The 26918-nt window shown below is 45.7% G+C and overlaps 1 protein-coding gene across 4 annotated transcripts in view; it reads left to right on the top strand.

Moving 5' to 3' along the window:
* The window catches only part of Metro (membrane palmitoylated protein 7-like protein metro), a 52632-nt gene extending 26597 nt beyond the window's left edge, over positions 1-26035 (top strand). For 3 of the 4 annotated variants that reach the window (XM_077687994.1, XM_077687993.1, XM_077687995.1), the window contains exons 13-16: positions 7432-7512; positions 9887-10089; positions 19945-20085; positions 20981-26035. In XM_077687994.1, coding sequence (XP_077544120.1) covers positions 7432-7512; positions 9887-10089; positions 19945-20085; positions 20981-21166 — 611 coding nt within the window. In that variant the 3' untranslated portion in view covers positions 21167-26035. Of the gene's footprint in view, positions 1-7431; positions 7513-9886; positions 10090-11060; positions 11404-19944; positions 20086-20980 lie in introns of those variants that run through there. The other variant, XM_077687996.1, reaches the window with a different exon arrangement.
* Positions 26036-26918: the final 883 nt, after the last annotated feature.

The raw sequence follows: 26918 nt of genomic DNA on the forward strand, positions 1-26918 counted from the left end.
TGCTGCACACGGCTGGCGGGCCAGAACAAGCCTGTGCGCAATGCGTCGCCCTCAATGCAGCCCTAGAAGTGTGCCTAGCGGAGCTCAACCGGTTCTCCTGACTGGCCGTAAGAAAAAACGCAGGGCCAGCCGCAATGTCACTTCCGCTTCATGGCTGTTTGCACAATCCACCGGCAGGTGCAGCGTCGCCTGCGACGGAGCTATTTTAAAACGTTTCTAACTAACAACGCATTTCATGGGGCTACCAGTCATGTCCCAATTGGTTTGGTGGTACGTACTGTACGTTCAAAGTAAATTTGGCCAAGGTGAAATTTGAGTTCAGTTGGCCTTTTAACTCTTTCGTTACCACACCTATGCAAAATCGATCAATTTGAACGATAACTTGGGAGCCCCTTTTCGTAGCATTCCAGGTGCTTCTAAAGCAAATAAAGCTATTTGGGGTTAGCTCAGAAAATGCCCTTTCAAAATGAGTTTTGTTTTCATTTTTGCTACAAAGACATTTTTGCAACAAAAACGTGGGGTTCTGGGCGCCAGAACCCCACGCCTTTCTTGCCAACCGTGCAGTGGTTGGGCGCCTTTTTGGCCTCCGGGCCCCTATCGGGGATAGTGCGGCGATACCCTCCTCGTGCACTGTGGCGAATTTTAATTTTAACCCCACTTAGTCTTTTGTCTTGTTTGTGCTTCATCGTCTGCTGTTAATACTTGTACATGCTTGTGAATAGACTTTTCTTCCTCATCTACCTGCTTGCATCTTCGTCATTGGGTACCTCGCACCCCTCCACGACAACACCACCCTACCTCGACATTGAACCTAACTTTACTCATGAACTGGGGCTTTTTTGTGAGAAGCTTCAATCCTTTCAATGTTAGATCCTTCTGGGGCTGACCCACTCCTGGTGCTTGATTTTTTGCACTGTGGTAATTTGGTTTTTTGCGAGCTGAGGTGCGTCTGTTTTTGAAGAAGGGGGTGTGGCTGCTGCATTTGCGAAAAAAGCATGCCACTCGTGGTTATGCTGCATTACCATCAATTTTTTTTTTTATCAAGAGGCTCCTAGCAAGTCAAATACCAAATGATGTTGTCAGCTTTGTAATCGGACAGCATTGAGAGGTGATAATTACCTGAAAATGACACCGACTATTCACTAGTGATCTTTGGTTCGGAGAAAAGGTAGCTTTATTCTGCCAAAGCTTATTTGTGAAGGTCCCCCGCGTGTCTAACAAGTGGACCTGGCATTTTCAGCCAGTTTCCAGCAGTTTCGGTTTCGTTCTTGCGTTGCGAAATTCATATGTGGCGCTACTACGCAGTTACCCAACTTCAAACCAATTTTCCATGGTGCCTCCGTTGCCTGCTACTGTTCCTCGAAAAATGCACTCCGCTCGTGATTCCACTTCACCCACACCTTACTTTTGTGATAACAGCTTGAGCTGAAAGTCAAAGGAGAACGCCAAGTCGTCGATGTCAATTCAGACGAGGAGAGCGTTTCAATCGGCCTTGAACACCGCCAGCTGTTCAGCGGCGAGTTTTGTTTCCATACGAGGGTATTTCCGGAGGTCTAGTGTTTCTTCTTAGTAGAACTGTCTATTCTGACAAATTCTCCAACAGGCTTGATATTGTTTCTTTTCGAAAATGTTAGGTGGCGCTGCAGTGTAGGAGGCTCATGGTGCTGAACTCTCTTCTTAGCGTTACAGCTGCTTAGTGAAAGCTTGCTGGGCATGATTCTAGCGCATCGCACCTTATTCCTGCAAGCAGGGCTACCATAGTGAGTTAGAAGATAAGCTGCAAATGAAAGTTCTGACAGATAAGTGGCAATCGCAACGTCAACAAGCATCCACCACCGAGTTTAGTTTTCAACTCCAAGTGGATTTCTTCGCATCGCTTGCTTGCCCTGAATCTTGTGCTGGCCGTAATCATTGACAAGGTGTTTTCACTTCACATGGGGCCTATTTGGTGTCTTTAATAATGTCAAGCCACCAGACTTGTTCCAGACCATCCAAAATTGCCAAGTTTGAAATAGAGGTTGAGCTTCACTACAAGGCGTGGGCACCACACGTGCTAGCATTTTCTTTGATATCTGAGAAATTGTTTTGAGCAAATCAATTTTTTTTCCGGAGGGGTTTTTGAAATGTTTACCCACAAAATGTATATTCTAAATTGTTTGTACTACTCGGGGTTTGTTATACCCCTGCTACACTGGGGTCTAAATGTCATTTGAACCAAATGTCATTTGGCTCAAATGCCAAGTTGTGCTGCTACACTAGGTTTTTAAATGCCATTTGGTTCAAATGACATTTGAGCCAAATGAGCACCGAGAGAGACATTTAAGATTTCAAATGCCATTTCCAGCACTCTCGGACGCAGCGTCTTCGATCGGCAATAAAAAATATAATACTTCCGTACGTAAAACAAACAAAATATTGTTGTTTGTGAAACTTTGTTCACTGTTTATTTACTTAAAATACGAAATCAACATATTTAATTTTCATACTCTCAAGACCAGTGGGTCAGTTGCAAAAAACACAAACAAAAACAACGCAAGACAGCCATATTTAGAGTCAAAACTGGTGTCTCTTCTAATTTGATATCATTTTACTGCCTCGGACTGCTCCTAAGTTTGATTGTTGTATTAGTGTACGAAAACGGAACGGGGCAACAACAGCGCCACTACAGCACAGCGAACAGTTGTGAAAGCTTTCAAATGCCCAGCAAAAACGCCCGTGTGTACGAGATTTCGGCGCACGTTAAAGATCCCCAGGTGGTCAAAATTAATCCGGAGCCCTCCACTACGGCGCGCCTCATCGCCTGCGTTGCGTCGGCGCGTTAAACCCTACAATCAATCAATCAATTTCAAATGCCATCGAAATTGTAGTGTAGCACGGCGGATTCTGAATGGCATTTGAAGCAACCCATTTGAGTCAAATGACATTTGATTCAAATGACATTTGGACCCCAGTGTAGCAGGGGTATTATACACAACTTCCTTTTTTTTATTTTCTTCGGCGCCTGGATAAAAATTTTGAATTTCATAATTTTTTTCACAATCATTATTCGTGAAAACATTAAAACTTTTGTGATTAGAAAGGGCATGGGATTATCTGCATTTTATGTCACTGCAATATGTACCTAACCAATATGTTTAGCACAGAAAAAAACGATTTCTTAGACCCCTAAAAATTGGTCAATTTCCCCCGGTAACCAAAGAGTTAGTCACTGCGCTGCCCCCTTTTTACAGCTGAGCACAGGGTTGCCACTGGTGGCTGCTTTACCAAATTGGCGACTTTGAGAGGCCCGTGACGGCCTAAAATTATGAATGGCAACATGGCGAATTTCTTGCAATTTTTGGCTGAGGACTTATTCCTGCAAGCATCCGCTTCCCCTTTGCGACATGGTTTTAGCGCTACAAATGGACGAACACAAAAAAAAAGGACGGGACAGGCGCCCGTCCCGTCCTTTCTTGTGTCCGTCCATTTGTAGCGCTAAAACCATGTCGCAAAGTTCGCACTAACTCGCCCAGCAGCAAGTCCTTCTCAAGCGCTTCCCCTTTCTCCATCTGTCTCGGGGGCAGTGCAAAGCTTTGCCGTCGGGCCGGACCAAGAAAACGGCGTCCGAGGGGCTGTTTGTCTCATTTCGCCCGAGGCGTGCGCATGTCTAGGCGGGGGCACGGAAGTAGGCATCGGGGGGGCGGAAAGCGGGACGTACGCAGCTGTCACGGCTCCTGTGAAAATCGTTCGCCGCCACGGCTGGGGCACCGCGCAGCTAGCCAACTTTCAGCGCGCTTTTGGGTACTTATCCGTCCAAGCGAGCCACCACTTTTTTTCTGTGTTTGCGAGACAACGATCGCATGCTACGTCGGTGGAAATATCCCTTCATCGGCTAAGCAATAGCCTCCTGCATAACGCTATGGCTGAAGGTAAAGGTGGCGCCTCGGCGTGGTTATTTTAATGTTTATTATTATTATTATTAATTAAGCCTTTCCTGCAACTGTTGCTATGTTACCCCACACCCCGCGGTAATAGCCTTCCCAGTCACGAAAGAAAAAAATTACACCATCTTCCTGTGGGGAACCATAAGGAGGATGCTAAGCATTATGGCGGTTCCGTGTAGGTTCCATTGTGTTGCCGTTATGTTGTTTCATTTATCGGAGCACAAATGGGAACATAGTGTGAACCCCCATGTAGAGACAGAGAAATGTAGAGAAATGTAGAGACAGCGAAGAGGCCGACACCCGCGTTACCTGATCGAACACCTCCTGGTTCTCGTCTTTCTTTATTGCGTGCTCACGCTCCTACCCCGCTGCCCGCCCTCTTCGTCCTCTTCTCTGGTTGAGCTGCAAGGCGCGTGGCACTTCCCGCCACAGCTTTCCCACGGGAAACTCAACATCCCCCTCTAAAGTTTTCAGTTCGTCGTTTCCGTTGACATTTAGCTTCGCGTGCCTTCGTTGTATCAGTAGCTTCTTGACGTAGTCTGAATGAGTGAAGGACATAAGGCGCGTTCGTAGCACATGCTCCCGTGTCGGTTTGTAGCGCTGTGGGAAGAGCGCCACGTACCTCCCGTTGCAGTCAGAGAGCCGTGGGATCGAAACCGGGCACCGCCTAACTATTTCTGTTTATAGTGCACTGCGCTGACATCAGTCCAAACGCTGACGGGGCTGAAGAAACGTGCATGCGCAGTAGAGTGCGGACGGCGGTCAACAACAAGGGAGGGAAGGACACTGCCCCGAGCATGAGATGCTTCGCATCTAAAAATATAGGAGAGGCTTTGGCCTTTGGCTAAAAGCAATGAAGGAACTTTAGTTATGATGATAAGTGGGCTAGCTTTGCGGCGCCATCTAAAGACTAGTCGAAGAACCAGGAATTTTGAAACGTACGATGCGACTGGCATTGAAAAACGTCAATATAATGTAAGTGTTTTGAACAGTGCTGATTTTTAAGGGATTATACAAAATTAGAAGCTTTTATTTTAGGTGCTACCGCAGATATGAAGTGTGGCGACATTTTTGGCGAAATTTAAAGAAAAAATGGCTAGTTTGGTGACTTCTTGCTCGTCATCTGGCGAAATTGACTCCAAACTCAGTGGCAACCCTGGCTGAGCATCACTGGCACAAATGACAGTTTTGTCATGAAAGGTAGTGTGCCCTGACAAATAAGACTGGAAGAAAAAAAAAAAGCTTCTACAAAAATAGGACTGATGGCAGAGGTGTCATTAACACTGAAAGGTTTAAGCCATAATAATTGTCTTACCACTGCTTTTAGTTCGTGTTGTAATGCATTGTATCAAATTATGGTGTGCACCAACGTAACAGTGGTACACTAACATTGAAGTGCCACCAAGTAGTTGTTATAACTGATAATTGGGTTGGGTTGGGGCAGAACAAGGCAATTTTTTGAGTATTTGGGGGTCTTTCCCCAGCATTTAAGAGTAAAATGTAACTGCGTGACTGGCCATGCAAGCTATGCAGTGCATGCATGCCAACTGACTCTACGTCACCCTTCAGAATAAACAAATGCTTTCCAGAAAATGAAGTCTCAGCATTACCTATTTGACTTTTTCTTTTTAAGTGATTGGAAGGTTTCATATTACAGTTGAACCCCGTTATAAGTGTTTATTACGACTTCGACTGGTGTACGCAGAGGCGAACAGACGGGTGACTCCAGCTACAGCGAACACGGTTTATTACCACTCCGTTTTCTTCTTCTTTCTCCAGGCGCGCAGTAGCTTGCTCCGCAGGTGGGGTAAACCCTTGCATTTGTGGCAAGGGTACCAAGTGAGTGCGGTTGCGATGCACAACGCTATCCCCAGTGTCCATGATGCAAGACCTTGGTTCAGAGGCGGTGTCCACTACATTGCCTTTCTTCTGCATGTCGCTCACGCAAACTTCTTCGCCGTTCAGAAGATCAGCTAGATCCCGGACACCATGACGACTGTTGTACTTCTCTTTCGGAAGGAAGATGTTGTACGGCCGGCCGCCGCGGCGCTGTTACCGCGCACCTGGAGAAAGAAGAAGAAAACGGAGTGGTAATAAACCGTGTTCGCTGCAGCTGGAGTCACCCATCACCAGTCGAAGTCGTATTAAACAATAAGAGACATGGATGTAGGAAACAATTGAGTACGAGACACTATTCACCGACATGGTTGGCTGCCCTATCTTTCCCATTAATTTTACTTCTTTTATAACACACATAGGATATAGAAGATGGTTGTAACAGACAAGTTATGCTTAAATTTTGGTCATCATCTCGCTTGTAACAGACATTTTAACTGTAGATGCAGTGCCACCAGTTGCTAACTGTAGTTGCATCCGTTGTGGAAACAAAGGGGGACGACAGATGTGTGCAGTCACTATTTATTCAGCAAACACAGAGTGGTTCAGTGAGCTATGAGGCAACGAAGAGAAGCCGGGCATTGAAAACCCAATGTACAGAAGTGGTTAAAGCTTACTGCCAAGCATACGGGTGCGACTGCACATGCGGGCGGGCGCCTGCGCAAGCCAAGAATACGGGGAGTGCGCAGTGGCCTCTCCCGATCGTGTAGCTCCCAATCAAGAAGCACCGCAGATGTTGAGTCTGCAAGCCTGACGAATATCTAGAGCACACAGCAGAAGCTGTGCACTCCACCAGGCTGCGAGACGGAACATCTGCGATGCTTCTTCCTACACATACAGCGGAAGAGAAAGCTTGAAGAGGCTGTTGTAAAAAAATGATGTAAATACAGTCATGAAGCAAAGAAGCAGTCAGAACCAATTTATAAATTGTGGTGGCAAAACATGAATTATAATAAACCTTTTGCAACATGCTGTAGCGTTCTTGTGTGCTTATTTTTGGCATAGGGTGCCTACATTGAACTGGGGGTTGATCAGTAAGTGAAAACATAGCACCCTGCTTATAAGAGACCCCTTACATAAGAGACAAACTGCTCTCTTGTGTGTATCTCTTATAAAGGGGTTCAGTTGTACTGAAGGGGAATGTCGTTTTTTCGTTCTTTTTTTAAATCTGCGTGATTTACAGCATCCGGTTCAGCTGACTGTAATGGCGCAGTGCTGAGAACTACTTTTTATCTAGTAAGCGCAAGAAAGGCCTGCTTCCATTGTCCGAAGGTATCTCCTTCACAATAGACGATACGGCATACAGGAAAATACTTACCAAGCGCCCAGCGGTGCTACTTTTTTTTCATGTTTAAAAATGGGCATTGTCGCACACAATGCTCCCGTGATCTTTTGCAGGTTTCCGAAGACTGGTTGATACTGTCAAGCTCAGCTGCTACAACTCATAATGATGAAAATGATCGTTGCAAGAACCAATTACTTTACCGTATACCATATGGTGAAGTGGATAATACCGTGACTTTTCATTGTTATATCTGATATATTGTTGTAATCAGTATTGTTGTGAGTGGGTTCGACTATATTGCTAATTGATGGGATGTCTCTCTTGCAGGCCCCCCGGGTGTTGGCCGCAATGAACTGAAGCGAAGGCTTGTGGCAAGCGACCCTGATAAGTTCAAGACTACCATTCCCTGTGAGTTGGCAAACACCTTCTTCCGAGCCCATTGTAGTCAAAAAGAAAAAAAAAATTAGCTCTAGTACAGTCTCAGCTGCCACTTTGAAATGTTTTACATTGCTGTGTCGTGAAGGATGTGAGTGAGTTTCTTTGGAAATATTTCAAGCTTTACGTTCTGCAAGTGGAAATAATTGGCTGTGTTAATAAAACTAATGGTTAAATAAAATTTAGCTCACAGTGCACTTTGAAAGAAACAGTAACAATTATACTCGGGTACATCTTAATAAGAACGGCAATGGAGGTTGCCACAATGCCTCATCACCACAGCTGGATGCTACTCTGTACGGCGCAAGTAGTGCATTACTGGGAATTATTTGAACATGGCACGAGCCGTTCACACCATTTATGGGACTTAATATGCTTATAAACTACTGCAGTAGTGACAAACAAGCTACGGGAGAAAAGGCAGACGATATCATGCATTCATAGCAATCTCCTTTCAAAACGCTTGAGCCCCGTGCATACTCAGGTCCGTCGCTTCAGCGGAGTGATACCTACATGAGCTGTTGCCGTTCTTAACTTGTTCCCGAGTGTAGGGTGGTTCAGATTTCCTAAATAATGGATGATATATGTCTTAATTGAACATTGAGCCATGTACAGGCCAGAAATTTTGGCCCAGGCCTGGGCCTGTTACCTATCGCAGTAGGCCCGGCTTGAACCGACAAATTGATTGTTTGGTTTAACGTACTGACGCAACGCACGTGATGAGGCGCGCCGTAGGGGAGAGCTCCGGATTAATTTGACCTCCTGAGGATCATTAACGTGTGCCAAAATCTCGTACAGACGGACGTTTTTGCTTTTCGCCTCCGTCAGAAAAGCGGCTACGACAGCCAGGAATTAAACTCGCATACTTGTGCTCAGCAGCACGCCTTAGCCACTGAGCCACCGTGGTTGGTCCCGACAAGGAATACCAATGGGCCTGCCTGGCCCGAGACCATGGCCCGGGTTTGGCCCGGCCTGGCCGTGGATTCACAATCCATATCCCGTCGGGGCCCATGCCTGCTTGGGGCACGTTTGGCAGCAGAAACCTACCTAAAGCAAACAATAGCCGAACCCGAGGCTCTGCACCTTAGGTGCCTGCACTCGCTGTTTTAATATGACCCTATACACGAATTCTCCCAGTATACTCATTATGTTGTAATACGGCCCTATACACCAATTTTCTTAGTAAATTTGTAAACTAGGGCCTTTATTACAAATCTTTCTCATCTCATTCACCATTGTCTTGGCGGTCTTTGCCTTTGTCGGCCTTACGCCATTAAACCGGAAATCATCGTGAGAAACCTACCTAAAACAGATTTAAAGCACCTGAAGGGAAATAAAAGCTGGTAAAACCTTAACTTAAAACAGACAATGCAACCCCAGATGGGCGACACAACCACTGAAAAGTGCAAACTTAAAGCTGGAACTGACCTAAGGGAACAAAACCACGCAAAATTTTGCCTATAATGCACAACTGTGATTTAAGTAGCTATCATGCATGATAAAAATATATTGGTTTTAAGTAAAACAAACAACCCAAAAGGAAAAAGACCAGCACTTGTGGTATTTGAACCAGGTTTATGCGATTGCTACCCAGAAGTGGAACCTCTATACCACGAGATCAGCTTACCCGTGTATGTTTAACACCTCAGGGCCACGGAGCAAGAATAAGATAGGAGGCGAAACGAAGCTTCCTAGCGCGGCCAGATAATGTCACAAGTGCTCATCAGACGTTAAGCTAGCGCCGAGCGGCATCTGCCGTGGGTGAAGAAACTGCGTGGCTACCGCGATCATCATTGCACTGCACGGCCACGGAATGAATTGTGGCCGCTATCAGTTCGTCCATCAGGTGCCGCTACCCTCTCCTTCGCCGTCGCAGCTACGAAGCTTTGCCATCCGCCTTGGTTTTCATTGTGACATTATCTGGTCGCTCGCCCACGCTTGCCGCAACGGGCCGTTTCACCTCCTATATATTCTTGCTCCGTGCTCAGGGCCGAGTAGTAAGCCTTTGGAAAGAAAAAAAAAAAACTGGTCCATTTTTAGGCTGGGTCATAGAAAACCTAAGCATTGCTCCACTGTACCAAGCCAAACCCGAGCCGTCAGGATGGCCCGTGTCCAGCCTGTGCACTGCACTACTTGAGTACAGATATCTGACAAAAACGCCTACTGCTGAGTTGATCAGCATAAATCGAAACTTTCATGTTTATTCTTTGGCGACACCGGCTTATTTTGTATGAAGCCACTGAATCCAAGAGCTAGGTTGTGGGCAAGTACAGCCAGTCTCTTCTTTGAAGAAAGCAGGCTGTCACCATGTTTTGGTGACTCCGGCTTTTGTGCTCTTCTCCACCAGACACGAGTCGCCCAATGAAGCCTTGGGAAGTTGACGGTCGGGACTACTACTTTGTGAGCAGGGCCGAAATGGAGGAAAAGATTCGGCAGGGGCGCTTTGTGGAGCATGGCGAGTACAGGGGCAATCTGTACGGGACCAGCTTGGACACTGTTCGGGCCATTGTCGACATGGGCTACATTTGTGTGCTGAACCCACATCCTCAGGTATGCGTGTGATAATCGAACTAAGTTCCCTGGTCAAACTGGTGTACGCATCGAAGCAGAATGTGTTTATGTGGCCCCTTGTTATTGGTCATTCTGGCAGCCTTTCCTTCCTTCGCTGAAAGTTTCGTCTGGAAGGGCTTGTGTTTGAGAGACACACAGGCAAAGCACTTTACCAGAAGTGACACTCCGCACACCTTGCCTAGAATGTCATTTCCTCAGCGTGACAGGTTGTCCTGGTTTTCGCCAATCTGAGAACCATGGTGACTTGCCACTGTTGTTAATGTGGAAAAGGGAGGGAGAGATTTTTGCTTAGAGCTACACATGTGCCATCTGCAAAGCTGGCTCTGTTGACAATTGAAATACTGTTTCGTTTGTGCAAATCTCTTCAATGTGATGGTCTCTGGCAGTTTATTGGTGTGATATGATTTTCACTATACCACACAGCATATTTTTTGCATTGCACCCTACACTAGTTTTTAAGGGCAGGAAGAGAATTGTACAGTGGATCCCCAATGATGCACCTTTCAAGGGACTGCGCGAAAGCGTCGTATGATCGGGGTGCGGGTAAATGGCACTTTAGTAGGCGGTCTCGCGCTACAGGTGTGCAAAGGACGTATTTAAATTACTATATTCAGCGTGTTCTCGCATAATTTGTGAACCCCTAAATGATATCTCAAGTTTCTAAAACAAAAACTAAACTGCTATTTTGTGTCCCCCCCCCCAACCTCGTGGCGTCTACACTAGCCCGTCAGATAGGTGGGAAGATGCGTTACGCGGACGAGCAATACGATAGGGGTAAAGGCGAGAGTGTGGACAAGGTCGCAGGCAAGTTATACAGGGAAGGGCAAGTGGTGAGGACAGTGGGTGTTCGGTCATCGCCGTCAAGTGTTGCATGTCACGTTCGTCAGCTTGACTCAATGAAAGCTTCAAATTGGCGGTCCGCTGGCTACCTGTACTTTGACTTCTTGCAGTTGGCACGTTTGTGAGGCAGTTGAAGACTCTTGCCCGCCAGTGCCCGCCTGCGTGCTTGGGTCTGTTCAGCAAGTGGTTGGGCCCGCCGCAGACTGTATACCTTTGCACATCAAGCAGCACCAAGTGGGGTTACGAAATAAAGGTTGGGACGAGGCGGCGAAGCAGCGTAAAAGGTGGGGAAAAACCCCGGTCACAAAACACACAATTTGGCGGGAGAACCAAAATTTTAACCTAAATTGATTAATTTCTCAGTGAATAAAGCATCGTTTGCTACCGGACAAGTGCTGGGGGCACTATAAAACACCAAATCTTTCTAATAAAACACTGTCTGCATGACACCCGGAACTTGTGTGATGACGTACAGAGTATCGAGCCGGTCTTTGCCCCGGAGCCAGCATGCCATAACTCCCAGAACATAAAAAACTGCACCAGGAAGAAGGAGAGAAGCTAGGGTTACCACCTTCCCGGTTTTTGACCGGCCCGACTGGTTTTTTGGCCATCCTGCCGCGATTATTTATTTGTTTGGCATTTTATAAGCGTTAATTCAGCAACTGCGATGATAAATAGGTGTCGGCAAGCTGCGCAAAGACATGCGAGCAGAGAAAATATGCGGGCGAGCACGCGCGCAAGATGCGAAAAAGAGGTTTTAATGGACAAAGTATGTGCGGTTTCTTTTCAGGGCAGAACATTGAGAGCAGTAACCAAAATTTCAGTACTTTCAGTACAAACATTATGGTGATTCCTCTCTAGGAAAATGCTACAATGCATATGGCATTGCATGTCATAAAACATGGATTCCTTTTTTTTTGTTTTCCCACCGCAAATTCAACCTTCTAAATAAACCCCCCCCCCCCCCCCCCCCCCCCCCTAAAGGGCCAGGTTTTTTTTCGGGGGAAGGTGGCAACCCTAAGAGAATCATCGGTTCTTTTGATATACAGTGGCTACGTTAATACTAATCTCATTGACAAATCTTTCGGGGGATGAGATTTATCGAGCTGTGTTGCTGCACAGGGCCCCATGTGCTCCATGAATCGGTGGAGTGTGCTTAGACCCCTTTGACGCTTGCACCAAACTATTTCTGTGCACACTTATGCTTACGCGAACACTTTCTCTCTCTCTCTTTCTAGTTTTGCTTTCTTCCTCCATTAATTCTTTATTTAAAAAGCAGTTTTTAAAGGCAGGCAAATGCCTACCTCGCCTACTAATACAGTCAAACCCTGCGATAATGAAATCTCACGCGTACGAAATTCCCGCGGCAATGAAATATTTTAGGTTCCCTGGTTAACGTCCATAGAAACCCATGTATTTCATATCTCGCGGCAACAAAATGTGTTGGGAAAGCGATCCCGCATCAACGAAATTTGCTGCAGGTCCAGTGGGCATTTTACCTACCCATTTGAGGCTAAGAGTGTCCAAAAAGTGCTCAAATGGATTTTTTTCGGGCTCAAATTGTGTAAACTTTTGCCACAGCACACTTGCATGGCCGCAGCCATATTTGTTTACAATAAAGACCGTGTAGCAGACTGCCATGGAGGCAGCCTCACAGCAACACCACCAGGAGGTGACACATGGTTACTCACGGCAAGGCTTTGGCTTAGGTTACGCTAGCCGGATACTGCTGAATAGCGGGTGTGCGTTTGTTGTGTGTGTGGCAGTCGGCACGTTTGCTCTCAATAAGATGCCTCCGCCAGCCCAAAAGTGGAAGTTTTTATCGCTACAAGATAAGGCAGCCATCACGGCCCAAGTCAGTGGCACAAGTGGAGAGCACCGACGAGTTTGGAACCGCCTGCAGCTCACTCTACCATTTTGAAAAGCAAAGACACCATTGTTTAATGGCGCACGTGTGCAAAGCAAAACATCGATGGCTGTGGCCTTTCTGGACATCGGGACATTTTTTGTAGCGCTCTTGTGTTGTATCTTTTCTGTCCCTGTCTTTTTTTGCGCTAGACCGTACGTAATAAAATACCAACTAAGCCAATCAGTTACGTTACTAAATCAACAAAGCGGTGCTCACTTAGATTTGTGAACAGCATTAAAACAACAAGGTGGCACTGTCTGGCAAAGTTTGTCTACAGAAGAAGCTGGACTTTGCTTGCTTGCGTGCTCGGTCTTACTCGGTGCCGAGGGCCAAGAAGAAAAACGTGCAGAGAAAGCGAACCCGCGGGATGTTTTGGATGCGTTTGACACGATTCGGTCGTTCTTAGGCGTGCACCACGACTAGCAATGAACCACTTCTTGTAGTGTGAGAGCCGAGCTGTGAAGTTGATGCAAGTTAAGGCTAAGGTTCTATAACCAACTTTCGGAAATGAATTTTCAGTTTGCGGGCGATTTTTTTCATTCTCGCGGCAATAAAATTCCCGCAAAATCGAATTTTTGGCTTTCCCCGGCAGTTCGTTGTTGTGGGGTTCGACTGGGGTTTGACTGTAGTACTACCTCCTGTTCTTGCGCCAAATGGGCTTTCATTATGCAAGTACTGTAGTGTGTCGGGTATCACCTTGAATCTGACTGCAAGTGAACAAGTGCGCTTTATTTGTGCTTTCCATGTGCAAACAAAACCCGAACCAAGCCCCACAAAAAGGGGGCACCCCAATGTTTTGAGGTCTGTTCTTCCTCGGGGGTGGCTGTGGTGGTCGGTGACAGCCAACAAGTTGCACCAGCACAAGGATGACATGTGGAACTCTTACTTTGAGCTGGGTGCCATCACTGAACATTGAAAAGCTTGCTCAAACTTCTCAAAGTTTCAGCATCCTCGATGTTGGCAGTTACTATTCAATAGGAAGGCCCTTAAACTCTGACGCTTTTCTGTCAATGACTGTACCAAAGGATCAACGGGTCTGTTGATGTCCTTCCCACTGGGTCCTTTAGTCAGGTTACTGCATGGGAGTGACAGTAATCCTCAATTTAAAAGGCCATGAGCAACGAACTTTCATAGTACAAGATTGCAAAGTTGTCTATGGCCTGGGGAATGTGATGAGCTTGTTCTAAATTAATTTGTAGAACTTGAGGTTTTGTTTCTTTCTTACAACTGCTCACCGATCTAGACACTCATCTAGGTATCTACCTAGTGTTCAATTTTCTGGCTGTAATTTTGACAAGTCATTTAAATATAAAGCTGAACTGAAAACTATACTGAAATGCTTACTGTATCTTGTCCTCTTATTTTTAGTCTTTTTGCTAACCTTGAAGGAATTAAAGGGACACTAAAGTGTAAAAGCAAGTTAACTATATCGGGACATTAGAATGTCATGAATGCAAATATACCACTCGTGGTAGTTGCTTGCTTACCTTCATGGAAAATGTCAAAACATGAAATAAGGTATCGACGCGTTGCACACTTTCCCACAGTACAATTTGGTACATAACAGATCGCGAATGCATGGTGAAACGGGATTGGTGGAGCTTGTCGAAGCATTCTGAAACAAATGCTGAGGCAGCAGGAATATGTAAATATAAAATAAAAACTTTTGCAGAGCTTTTGCTCTTTGAACTAGCCAAACCTTAGCCAGCACACATGATGTGTTGCCACAGGTGGTATCCTTTGTTTCAGTTCCGATTTCATTGAAATGTTTCGCCTTGTGGTACAGGTGCATGTGGGTGATTGCAAGAGCCTAGCGTGCCTACTTACTACTAGGGCACATATGTAATATACAACAGCCAGGGGCAAAAATCAGACTGTTTGTGGGATTGGCTAGCTAACGGGACGTGGCGGCTGCAAGCTTTATTGCTGGCGCAACTTTTGTGCGTATATTTTCTACGCTTCCCCCAGGTGGCAGCACAATTTTAAAAGTTTCTTGAGGAGCGACATACAGAAGCAGGGCTCGATGTCTGACTTAGCCTGGATGCCACCATATAAAAATGGTTTTGAAAAGACTCTTTCTGATTGGCTTTCAATCTTTTCAATGAAAGTAAAAGCCAGTGAGAACAGGTTTCAGGATGATGACTACAATTGAGTAAAGTCAGATTTAATTTCAGTTTTGCCGAATTTCAATTTTGCCGAAGCTACGCGTGGGCTATAAGGTGCGCCGTAGTGGAGGGCTCCAGATTAACTTTAACCACCTGGGGATCTTTAATGTGCGCCAAAACCTTGACACATGGTTTTTTTTTTCTTTCTTTTCGCCTCCATTTGAAAAACAGCATCACGGCGGGGATCAAACGCGCGTCCTCGGCCTCAGAAGCACAATGCCTTATCCACGGCACCACCACAATGAGTAATCGTGTAATGTCGGGCACTGACTTGCCCTGGGTGCTGTAACGAAAGAGGACCAGTGTCTGGCTTCCGATGTGGTGATCGAGTCGATTAGCGAGGCAGTGCCCGCGCACCTCCCATCCTCCTCTTCCTCTTCGCCTACTGTCGCCCCCTGCCTGTGCTTCTTTATTTCTCAACACACTCCCGCCACCGCCAAGTTCGTTAGGAGCTAGCTGGCAGCAGCACGGGCAACGAGCGCTTGCTGGGTTGTTACTAGCGCGCATGAAGCTGTCTGTAGAAATGGCGGTTCACCGACGTCCGCAACTCTTTCTCTGTCCGTTGGCCTATCCTGAGATTGCAGTGCGAGCCAATGTGGGCCATGCCACCACATTTCTGTGGCTGCCACAACGGATGCGGCAAGGCCTCGAGTAATCAAATCGGCTGGGTTATCCTTGCTGCGACAATGAGCCCACGTCCCTTGGCCTTGTGTCAGACGTTGTATCTCGGACACGCGATTTCTCACGCAGAAAATGTGTAGCGAAAGAGGACCAGCGTCTGGCTTCCGATACGGTGATGGAGTCGATTAGCGAGGCAGTCCGCGCACCTCCGATCCTCCTCTTCCTCTTCTCCTCCTGTCGCCGCCTGCCTGCGCATCTTTATTTCTTAACTCTTTCGCTACCGCAGAAAATTGACCAAATTTTGGGGGGTCCAAGAAAACATTTTTTTTTCTGCTAAAAAATTATTTAGGCACTAATTTCAGGAGCACAAAATGCAGATTATTTAACGGCCTTTCTAATAACACCAGTTTTTTAAAGGTTTTTATATATCATAGTTGTGAAAAAAAATATCAAAATCAAAAGTTTTGTCAAGTTGCCGAAAAAAATGATAAAAAAGGAGTTGTGTATATCAAACCGCCGGTAGTAGAAAAAAATTAGAATATACATTTTGCAGGGAAACATTTCAAAAACACACCCTAAAAAAAATGTCGACTTGCGCGGAACAGTTTTTCAGATATAAAAAAAAAATGTTAGCACGCACGGTGCTCGTGTCATGCAGTGAAGCCCAACCTCTAATTCAAACTGCAATTTTGGGTGGTTCCTTGGAATAAATCTGGCGGTTTGACGTTATCAGAGGCACCAATTTGCCCCCACATAACGTAAAAACATCTTGTCAATGGCTGACTTGGCATTTACAGCGAGCACAATATTTGGGACAAGCACGCGATGCAGAAAAAAACATGCATGAAGTTGAAAACGGAACGCCGTGGCTGATGTTTGTTGTCGTTCACGGTCAGTTATCTCTCAAAACATAAAGCTGAGCTTTATTATCATCTTCTTACTCGCAATTGTAGCCTTGCTCGTAAAAATGAGGTACGATGAGCTAGAATCGTCCCCTGCGATCTTTGGCCGAGTAGCAGTCGCGCGCTAAAAAAGATCAGCACAACGAGCCTCCTCTATTGCAGCGCCACCTAACATTTTTCAAATGAAACAGTACAAAAACTTATCAGAGACTCCGTCCGAATAGACAGTTCAACTAAGCAGCAACATTAGACACCCGGATATACCCTCGCATGAAAACGAAACTGGAAGGCGAACAGCTGGCAGTGTAAGGCCGGTTTGAAGCGCTGTCCTCGGCGGAACAGATATCTGGCGACTGGGTGTGACCTTTTGACTTGCATCTGAAGTTCTTATCGCAGAAATCGGGTTAGGGTGGGGGGAAATCAGGAGCGGCAAGCTTTGTTCGAGGATCAGTCGCGGACGCTTCAGGCGCCATGGCAGTTAGCCTTGAAGTTGGGTAACTGCGTAGTTGCGCTAAATATGAATTTCGCGATGCAGAAACGAAACCGAAACTGTTGTAAACTGTTTGGGAATGGTCCTGGGGTAAGTAGAACTACCAGAGTACTTAGGACAACTTGCGCAAAGGCAATAAAACTGCCTAAAATCATAAAGTAGCTTTGCAACCAGGCACTGCTTGACATTTTCAGCCGATTTCTGGGATTATTACTGTCAGAGCGTGAACCTGACGATTGAAAATCGTTTGCTAGTTCCCCATTCACGCCCTGATAGCAAAAAACAAGCGCTGGTGCAGAGTAATTACGAGTTGCACGCATTCTTCGTTGGTAGCCTTGAGGCGCGATGACCACGCCCCTTTTCCACAACCAGGTGATTCAAAAGCGTGTCAAAAATCACGTTTCCGTTGCAAAAATGAAAACAAAACTGATTTTGAAAGGCCATTTTCTGATCTAACTCCGAACAGCTTTACTTGTTCGAGAAACGCCTGGAACGCTATGAAAAGGCGCTCCCAAAAGTATCGATCAAATTGATCGATTTTGATAGGCGCGGTAGCGAAAGAGTTAACATACTCCCGCCGCCGCCAAGTTGGTTGGGAGCTAGCTGGCAGCTGCACGGGAAGTGGCGAGGTCCGGGCCTCACTACGACCAGTTGTTCGACTTCCAGCGGTGCATAATTCCACAGTAGCGATACTTGTAGGCTGGCTGGGGATTCAATGGAGCATTTGGCTGGATGTCTCGGTGCCATCGATCTCGGTACATGTCTATAGCCAGCGTCACGGGCAACGAGTGCTTCCGGAGTTCCTGGATTAAAGTGACTTAGGTGGTAAAGTGAAGATCGCGAACGTTCATATGGTCAACCGGAAAGAGAGACCGTGCTCCTGGTTTTCGGTCGCAAGGCAGCCGCCAGGATCAAACGGGAACAGTTGATGTAGACTGCCAAATTTCCAGAGAGCATCACAGTAGCGTGATGGCATTGCCATCGCCTCCACGTCTGACACTGCTTCCATGAGGAAATATGCGTGTTCCATCGGCCTGTCTGTTATCTCTGGGAACCATAGGACTTCACTCTCGTCGTTCCCAACAGGGTACAAAGGCTCGTCCCGAATCGAGCTGCGCTTGCTGAAGAAGGGGTCGTCACCATAGAAGCATCTGTTCTGCTTCGCCACGAGGATACCTCCCCACCGGGCCTTGACGAGCGCGGCCGAAGCTCGCTTCCGGCGTCGAAGCTTGCTCATGGAGCGTCGGAGGAGCAGGCGCTTCGTTATCCCCTGACGCGAGTCCATCTTCTGCACGCACCGCGTTTTTGTTGCTGAACCCAATGAAAACATATTTGACATGAAACCGGGTTGCTGAACTGCTGGCGAAACGAGAGGTACCTCACCGACGTAAAGGTCGCAACAGGGAAGCTCGGAGGTTTCCAAAAGAAGAGGTGCATCATCGACTCTAGGGCTGTGGCAGAACTGGTTCGACGTCTCCAGAGCGGTAGTAAAGTCGTCGAAGTGAGGGTTGTGGAAGGGCTGTACTGACGTGTCCGAAGTGAGAATCGCGTCTGTGATAACAGCGTTCGTCTGGGGCCATTTCGACATCTCCAAAGCAGAAGTCTCTTTGATTGGGCTAGATTCACGGCAGGGCCACTCGGCCGTCTCAGAAACGATAGCCACGTCACCGATGCCGAGGTCCCGGGAGTGTCCTTGAGGCTTCCCCAAAACTGCAGTCACGGAAGCAGCAGGACTGTGCAGTTGCTGGAGCCTCTCTCCCTGGCTGAGCACCTCGGTGTCCTGCTTGGCGTCCTGAAAGGCCGAAGCGCCTCCGCCGCCGTTTCCCTGTTATACCCGTGCGCCAGTCATTTCCCGTATGGGTGGCACGTCACCCAGGACCATTGTCCGCCGGGCCTCCTCGGGACGCAAGCGAATAGTCCAGGTTGCAATGCGGGTAGTAAACAGAGCCGCCTGAGGTTGAAGAACGGGGCTTGCAGAAGAGTCTTGACTCGTGGAGAAGCGTACGCGCGTTCGCAGGGCGCAGATACGCTCGTCGTAATCGATCGCCTCCAAAACGTCGGCATCAAATTCTTCATCCTTCAGGTTCTCCTGAACTTGAGCGTCGAGTTTGTGAAGGCTCACCTGGTCATGCAAGATCAGGTCGAGGACATTTTGTCTGTCAAGGGCCGTTGCTGCCTGGCTCCGCAGCAAGGCGTCGAGGACTGTCATGGTCCCGGAGACGGTCGCTCGCAGGACATCTCGGCGAATACGAAGAGCCTCCATGGCACCAGTCGATGAAGCAAGACGCTGGGGTTGCGAATACCAAGGGGACAAGGGCGGGCTTGGGCACGAGCCGAAAGGGGCGGCGGCCAAGGGCAAGGCTTCCAGGATAAAGCAGTACGAAGGTATCAAAGCCTCGCGTGCCTCAGATCCGCTGCGCCGTCGAACGTAGATTCGCTCGTGCGCCGGTTCCCGGGCTTCACGGCACCAGAAAATGTGTAGTGAAAGAGGACCAGCGTCTGGCTTCCGATACGGTGATGGAGTCGATTAGCGAGCCAGTGCCCGCGCACCTCCCATCCTCCTCTTCCTCTTCGCCTACTGTCGCCCCCTGCCTGCGCTTCTTTATTTCTCAACAGGTGCTTTGTGACATGTGCTTCAATGTCATGAAAAAATGGAAGGAAAATGGCAGAGAGGAATGCCAGTCTAAATTGTCGATTTCTTAGCAAACAAGGCAGCGTTAGCCGTCAAACATAAGCCGAGATAGCTATGAAACGTGTGATCTTTCAGTTAAAACATTCAAGTTTTTTAGCCTTTAATGTATCAAATAAGTTGTTAAGACTCCAAATTTCTATTACATGTTGTAGACCAAAATTTGTGTAAATCATTGATAGTAATATAGCATGGCATTTTGTTTCATCACCTTGCAGGCATTGAAGATGCTAAGAACAGCTGAGCTAAAGCCCTTTGTCATTTTTGTCAAGCCACCAAGCATTGAAGTTCTGAAGGAGACACGAAACAAAGCTTGTGCACGCTCCACATTTGACGAGAACTGCTCACGGGGGTTCACGGTCTGTACCTCAAATCCTTTCTTTCTTCTTTTTGTTTCACCAGTAAGGGAACATGTTGTGGAAGCCTAGGCTGCTACTGTTTTCTGTGTAGCATGCAAGAAGCCATTCTGCCCCCCAATGCGCTTGGTGCGATAGTCCGTGTTATTTTTTGAATTTAGATGTTTTGCTTCTCAATTCTTAGTAGAGCTTGTTCCTGGTTATTCTCTGTGTGTGAAGTCAAAAGTGAGTGCCAGTCTCTCTATTTAGGTAGGAATGCAGAAAGTCGCATGCCCCAAATTCATTTTTCATTGTCAATCCTTTAATGGCACCAGCCGCTTCAGTCATACACAGTAGCTAAGGCTGCTGCACAGTTCACAGTAGCTAGCTAAGCCTGCTGTGCACGAGATTTCAGACTCAATTCCTTATCGTAGTTTGATGCTGGGAAAATGCAGAGCTTCTTTTGCAGCTATATTTTAGTTCAAGTTCATGTATTAGGCATTTCCCTTTTGCAGGCCTACCTTTGCATCGTATTGATGGTTGTGCAGCACAGAGTTTATGCAGTACCAATGCGAGCACTCAGTTTTGTAGTATAATTCTAAATTCATTCCTGCACCGTGCCTCGTAACACGCGTGTCGTTTCACAACCATATGACCACAATATTTTTTAATTTTGGTGTTGTAGTTTGTGAATGAGCTTCATCTGTTTTGTTTCCATCTGTAGGTTCATTTTCTGTAGTCTACAGAAGTCCAGGAGTGTTTTCATTCATCACCTGTTCCCAATTTTTGCATCTGTAAAACAAAACAAAAAGCATAGACGATGTTTTCTGCATGAGAGAGCCTAAGCACCAGACTCCACCCCTCTGTAAAGCTGTAGGTCGGGCCAGTGTCTCCTCTGATGTGTGTGTGGGCCTTTCAGGATGACGAGTTCCATGACATCGTGTATCTGGGCCACAAGATGGACTTTCTGTACGGCCACATGTTTGACCTGACCATAGTGAACGAGGACCTCCCTCGCGCCTTCTACCAGCTGCTGGCGGCCGTGAAAGCGGTCGAAGCGGAGCCCCAGTGGGTGCCTGCCAGCTGGGTGGTCACCTCCCAGTGAGCATGGTGGGCAAGTGTTGGGAAGACGTGCTTGCAAGCATTAGCGTCTCTCCAGGATTTACAGAATGGGGCAAGCGCCTACTTGTCATTGCAAGTTCAGTGTAAATGGCTGCAAAGCGAGAACACTAAGCCAGTTGGCTTCAAGCTTAGATAGGCAAGTTTCATCTACCGAGAGGCCATATATATCGTACAAAGACAGCTTGGCGTTTATGCTTTGGCAGCTTTATTGCCACATCTAAGGTGGTTATTTTGGGGTGGAATAACTAAATGGCAGTGGCACGTTAATGTACCGCAAGTGTTATGAAACCTAAACCTTTATTTCTTGCATGAAAGCAGCCCGAAGAAATACAAGGCCAAAAGAAGGTGGGAAGGTGAACGCCGAAACATGACTCACTTAATTCGCACAGTCTTGGAGAGTGTAGGCCTGGTATGCATGATCAAAAAATCGCCAAAGTGGGAGAAAAAAGATAGCACGAAGGGCACAAAAGGAATACGTATGCTTCAAGTGAAGCGTTGCCCCAAAAAACAAAAGCACGCCCAGTTAATAAGCAGGCTTACAAGTTAAAAACTAAAAACAACTAACCCGTACAGCCAGCCGTTCGCTAATCATATATTTTCTGAAACTGTGCGAATAAAGTTGAATCTGTGTAGCTTCTATGGTTTTTCATCTCGTTTGCACTGTCCTCATTCGATGTACAGTCTTTGTCAAAATTTTCAAGGCCAAGCTGAAAGTGCACAGGCCACAAAATGTTCAATGTGCAAGCTTACGTCCCGGGCAAGGCTGAAATGTTTTATGCCAGAAAGTTAGAGAAAACACCTTTCTTTCTTGCTGTCATAAAATAATTTTGTCACATTTAAAGGTAAAGCTTATTCTTTCAATTTCTTGTGGTTCAGAAGGTCTTGAATTGGCCTAGAAAATTTTGACAAAGGGTGTACATTGCCAACAGACTCACCCGGCTATTATCTCCTTTGATCAGCCTTTCTCTACTGCACTGCTGTGTTCAGTTTATATTGTTGTTGAGGCCGTCGCAAGTTTGTTATGAAAATAATCATCTGAGTATATTGTGCGTCAACCCAATTAGTGGGATGTAATATTCAACAATTCAGCTTGTGTTTGTGCTGCTTCATAAGTTTTTTGTGCTCGATACCATAATCATGTTTGCTGCTGTCAGGCCAAGCGCATACGATGTGTAACCAATACTGCCATGTGAATTTCTTCTTCCTCTTCTTCTTCTTCTTCTTCTTTTTCACTCACGTTTAGGATGTGTGCATAGAACCTTTGTCACATAAGTTGCTATCTAGTGACCTGTGATGGCCTTGCTGTCTGTACAAATGACGTGATGCTGATTGTTGTGATGCGTCCAAAGCGGGATACATGGCAATGATGCTTCACGCCACTGGACATGATTTTACTTTGCATGTTAAGCTTCAGTGCAGGACTGAGAACAAACAAGGGTCATGATAATTCAAGCTCCTTGGAGGTACTATTTCTTTTTCTTTTTTTTTTTTTTTTCTTTTTTTTCCCTGCATGTCAGATGCTTCAATGACCAGAAATTCACTTAAATATTATACAAAAAAAAATCTAAGGTTTAACATTTGTACCAATACCAGTGTCAACGCTTTAAAAGTGTATTTTTAAACCTTTTTTTCTGCAAAGACAGTGGTTGCTATAACCATGTGCACAGATAAAACTTGTGACAGTTCCACTTGCAGCTTAACATGTTTATATGTTTTCGAAGAGTGGCCTGGGATTCACTGTCTGGGCACTTGAGCTCAAAATTTTTACACTTGAGTCAGACGAAGCAGTGAGAAATCTTTGAAGTTGAGCAACGTATGAAATTGTTTTGTGTTCTGGGGCTAGTGACCACAGAAGCTGTTCTTTCCTGGCTGGAATTCATTAGGGGGAAAAAAGGTACAAACCAGGCTTCAGGGCTATCAGAACTCACTAGCTTCAGAGTATACCAAATGCGTAGTCTTTCGCAATTCGTTTGAATGAATAGGAGGCATGAGATAACCAAGTTTGAATTGTCGTAACCAAACTAAAAATTATTTGGAACATCTTGATGGTAGCGCTGTTACACACGGACACTAAGAAAGGAGACAATAAACCGCGACGCTGGCTCACAACCCAAAAATCAGTTGCGGATCAGCGCTGTGGTTTTGTCGTCTCCTTTCTTCTTAGTGTGCGTGTGTGAGTGTGCTACCATCAATATGTTCCATATGCAATACCAACTAGCCCAGTTGTCACTTCTAAAAATTATTCATGGCTGCTATGAACACTTTTTATATATGTATACTTTTTGGGTTGGGAGCCAGTGGGTTTCCTTCTGTGGGCTGTTCATCTTATTCTTTACACATTTATTATTGCCTAGCACACTTTTTGCTATTTTTACTGGCTTTGCATAGGACGTCATACCAGTACAAAACGACAATTCTGCACTAGCTTGCTGCCGGTCACATCGCCGTACAAAGTGGTCCTATGCAAGGAGAACGACGCCTGTTTGTGCAAAAATTTTTAATCCGATTCGTGTTCAGCTAAGACTACAAAGTTTTTGTTTTACGGTTTCGGCTAAAGTGTTTTTGATGATGTATGGCTAAGGAGACAGGAAGGGCTTGTTTGGTTCAGACGTCAATGTACACTGAACCCTGTTATGACAAACCCGTCAGGAGCTGGTCACATTCTTAGTGGGCATTTTTCTCAAAACCAAGTAAACTCTCTTGTCGATAAAACAAAGGGAACTTGCAGAGCACCAAATGCCATTTCGTTGGCTTAACATTCCACGCACCAGGTGCAAACGCACATTGTTCGGAAGTCATAAACCAGAGTTCGGCTGTTATGTAGAGCCTAGACTGATTGTATCTTTTTGTGTACAGTACATTTAACGGAGTCTTTTTTCAACTTCTCTTCATCAAGCCTACAACTGTGAATGCTACATTATGGGATAGTAGCACGAACTGCAAATCAACTGTGTGTACAAACCTGCTACCATTTCCATTGTTTGTTCATCTCCTGTTAGCAGACTCCTTGTGACGCTCTCGATTTCATTTGAGAACGAGCTGCACAGGCATGCTAGTGGCCAATAGTTTGAGACGGACTCAGCGAATTCATTCCATCATGCCATGTGGGTGACAGTATACATAGTGCATAGTGGCACTTGGAAACAGCCTCAATAGCTACTGTTTGGGACACAATTTTTGTTCATTGTTTTTGCTGCTCGTCAAAGCCAGGGAAATATTGTTTTGAGCTTGCAATTCTAGCCTTATAACTGGCACATCATAACCCGGTATAGTTGCTGCGTCATTAAGATTGCCTTAACGTCAAAAGGAATCGCTAACTGGAGACGGTATTTTTATTAAAGTCCATGTTTATGTTTACTTGAGTTTGTATGATATATGCACCGCATTCATTGGCTGGCTTTTTAAGCATTGCAAATTTTCGTAAAAAAAAAACATCTGTTTTATATAATGGGCAGTATTTGAGTGAGCAAAAAGTTTCTTCTAGTCTTTGGCAGCCATGTTAGTAAGCAAGTTAAAGTGCAATTTTAGGAAAGAAACGTACTGGTCGAGCTAATGCATGTCTTTGTTTATTTTCTACTCTTATTGCTGTTGCAAGGTAGAAGATACTCAGCTTCACAATTTTTTTGTTTCATTCGGCCAAAACTGGGTTGCCTCCGCGGCTTTGAATACCACTTGATGTTGAAGTACTATTCAGATGTAACAAGAGCAGGCATAACTGCGCACTTTGCAAAAGTGGATGAGGCCTGCCAGAGCTGTCTGCAGTGCTTGAGGGATATGTTTTAAGATGAGTACACGAGACGAGTACAGAGGTTCCTACACCTACAAGTTCGTAAATGTAGGAACTTCTAGTTGTGTACTGGAGGATTCAAGGGGCTCTAAACTGGTGCAAATCATTCTACTGGACTGTCTTTAATATCCTTACATTCTTCGATACGGTCTACCAACTGCATGCTTGTTGTTTCAAATTATGATAGCATTATTGTTACATGTGGCCCAGTGGGCTTGCTTGGCTTCTACTGTTACAATCTTTTCACGCAATCACATTATAGCTCAGCCATATCAGGATTGTAAATGTTAAACAATCTGTTTCCTCTGTACAGTACTGTGTGCCCTTTGGTACGAGTTATCATTTGTTTGCAGAAACTCGAAACAATAGCATCTCAACTGTCCATTAATGAATGTTCAAAGGAATCGAACCTTTCATTAGTGTATTAGTTCAGCTCAAACTTTTGGCCACCAGTTTAGACCAAGTGAATGGTAGTGGAAGGCTACATTGCTTATATTGTGTCACATTCTTGATATGGTTGCATTCTCTTTTACACTTTACAGTCTGATAGCATTGCAGAATTCAAACTAAAATTTTTTGCTTGTTCATATAACATAGTAGTTCATATGGACAACTGTTCATTGCATTTTTGTTGCAGCACAGTATGCACATGTTTGTGTTCCATGTGCACATTTTACTCCAGCACATTTGTAACATGTCAATATCAACTTTTAAAAGTGCCCCGAACAATTGCATTTCTGTCCAAACATGTCATTGATCAGTTTGTTGATTTAATTTCATGGCCAAAAACATTGCTTATATCTTGTGTGTGCCAATGAGTAACAAATAAGCTTGTTGTTACTGGACAAAGTTGTTTGTATTTTTGAAAAAGTATTTTTTGACATCTTACTCAATGCTATTTTAAAAACAAAATATATTTATTGTCCATGTATTTTACTGCTACTTTGCAGAGCAATCATATTTGTTGCTAAGCTGTAGGCAATTAACATAGTTGAGTACAGGAGCAGGTCTACTGTTTATTTTTTGTGTTGTCTCAGAATAGTAAATTCTTTGGAATGACCAAGACATGGGTGTTTTGTTTTAGTTTTAACATGTGCCAACGAAAGTAGACTGTGGCACCCAAGCAAGGTTCCTGGCAGCTTCCCAGATTAGATAACTGGAGTTTCTGTGTAAGCTCAAGCATATGGCTGCCTTCTTAACTGCGTTCAAAATTGTTGGCATACACAACATGCACATGCACACACACACACGGAGGATTACCAGCTGCAGTCGGTCACCGGTGCCATACTGTTGAGTTCGAAATCAACGGGCTCAATGCCTGATGGCTGTTCTTTTTACCAAGGTGAAGGAACGCAAGCTGCCCATCATATTAAAGGGCCAGATTAATTTGTAGCCCTCCACTACTTGGAACATCTTCAGTAAGGGCAGCACCTGTCCTCGCCTTATAGATTAACACTTACACACCGCACGGAAGCCCTTTGGGAAGTGGGTGGGGATTGTGCGGCATGCTCGCCCTCAGTTACCGTTGTGCTTGCACTTTTAGCCACTTGCATTCCTTGTCCGGGTCAAGCAGCAACAGAGCTTGAGGGACTACATCAAGGGGGGGCGTGCGGAATTGTACCAGCTCGGCCTGGAAGGTATCTGGTTTCCAAGCGGCATCCATGAATATGGCGTTGTCCTGGACGTCAGCCCTCTCAGCAAGGGCATTTCGTTGGGCCCTGTGATCCGCTTTTGCGTCAGCTCGTGACTGGCTTCGTGACAGGAACCTGGACGTCATCACAGGGAGAGATTGTATGGAGCGCTTATTTTTCACCAGGTTGTTCCCCGTCAAGCTCTAGATACTAGAGCTTGATGGGGAACAAGATCTAGAAGATACTGGCCCAAGCGCATTTAGAGATTGCAGCGATCATGTCCTGCCTTGCGTTCTGCAATGATGCCTCTGAGCAGC

The sequence above is a fragment of the Haemaphysalis longicornis genome, unplaced genomic scaffold (assembly GCF_048455015.1).
Source record: "Haemaphysalis longicornis isolate Haplotype H1 unplaced genomic scaffold, Haemaphysalis longicornis Haplotype H1 scaffold_1, whole genome shotgun sequence".
In the NCBI taxonomy this organism is placed as follows: Eukaryota; Metazoa; Arthropoda; class Arachnida; order Ixodida; family Ixodidae; genus Haemaphysalis; species Haemaphysalis longicornis.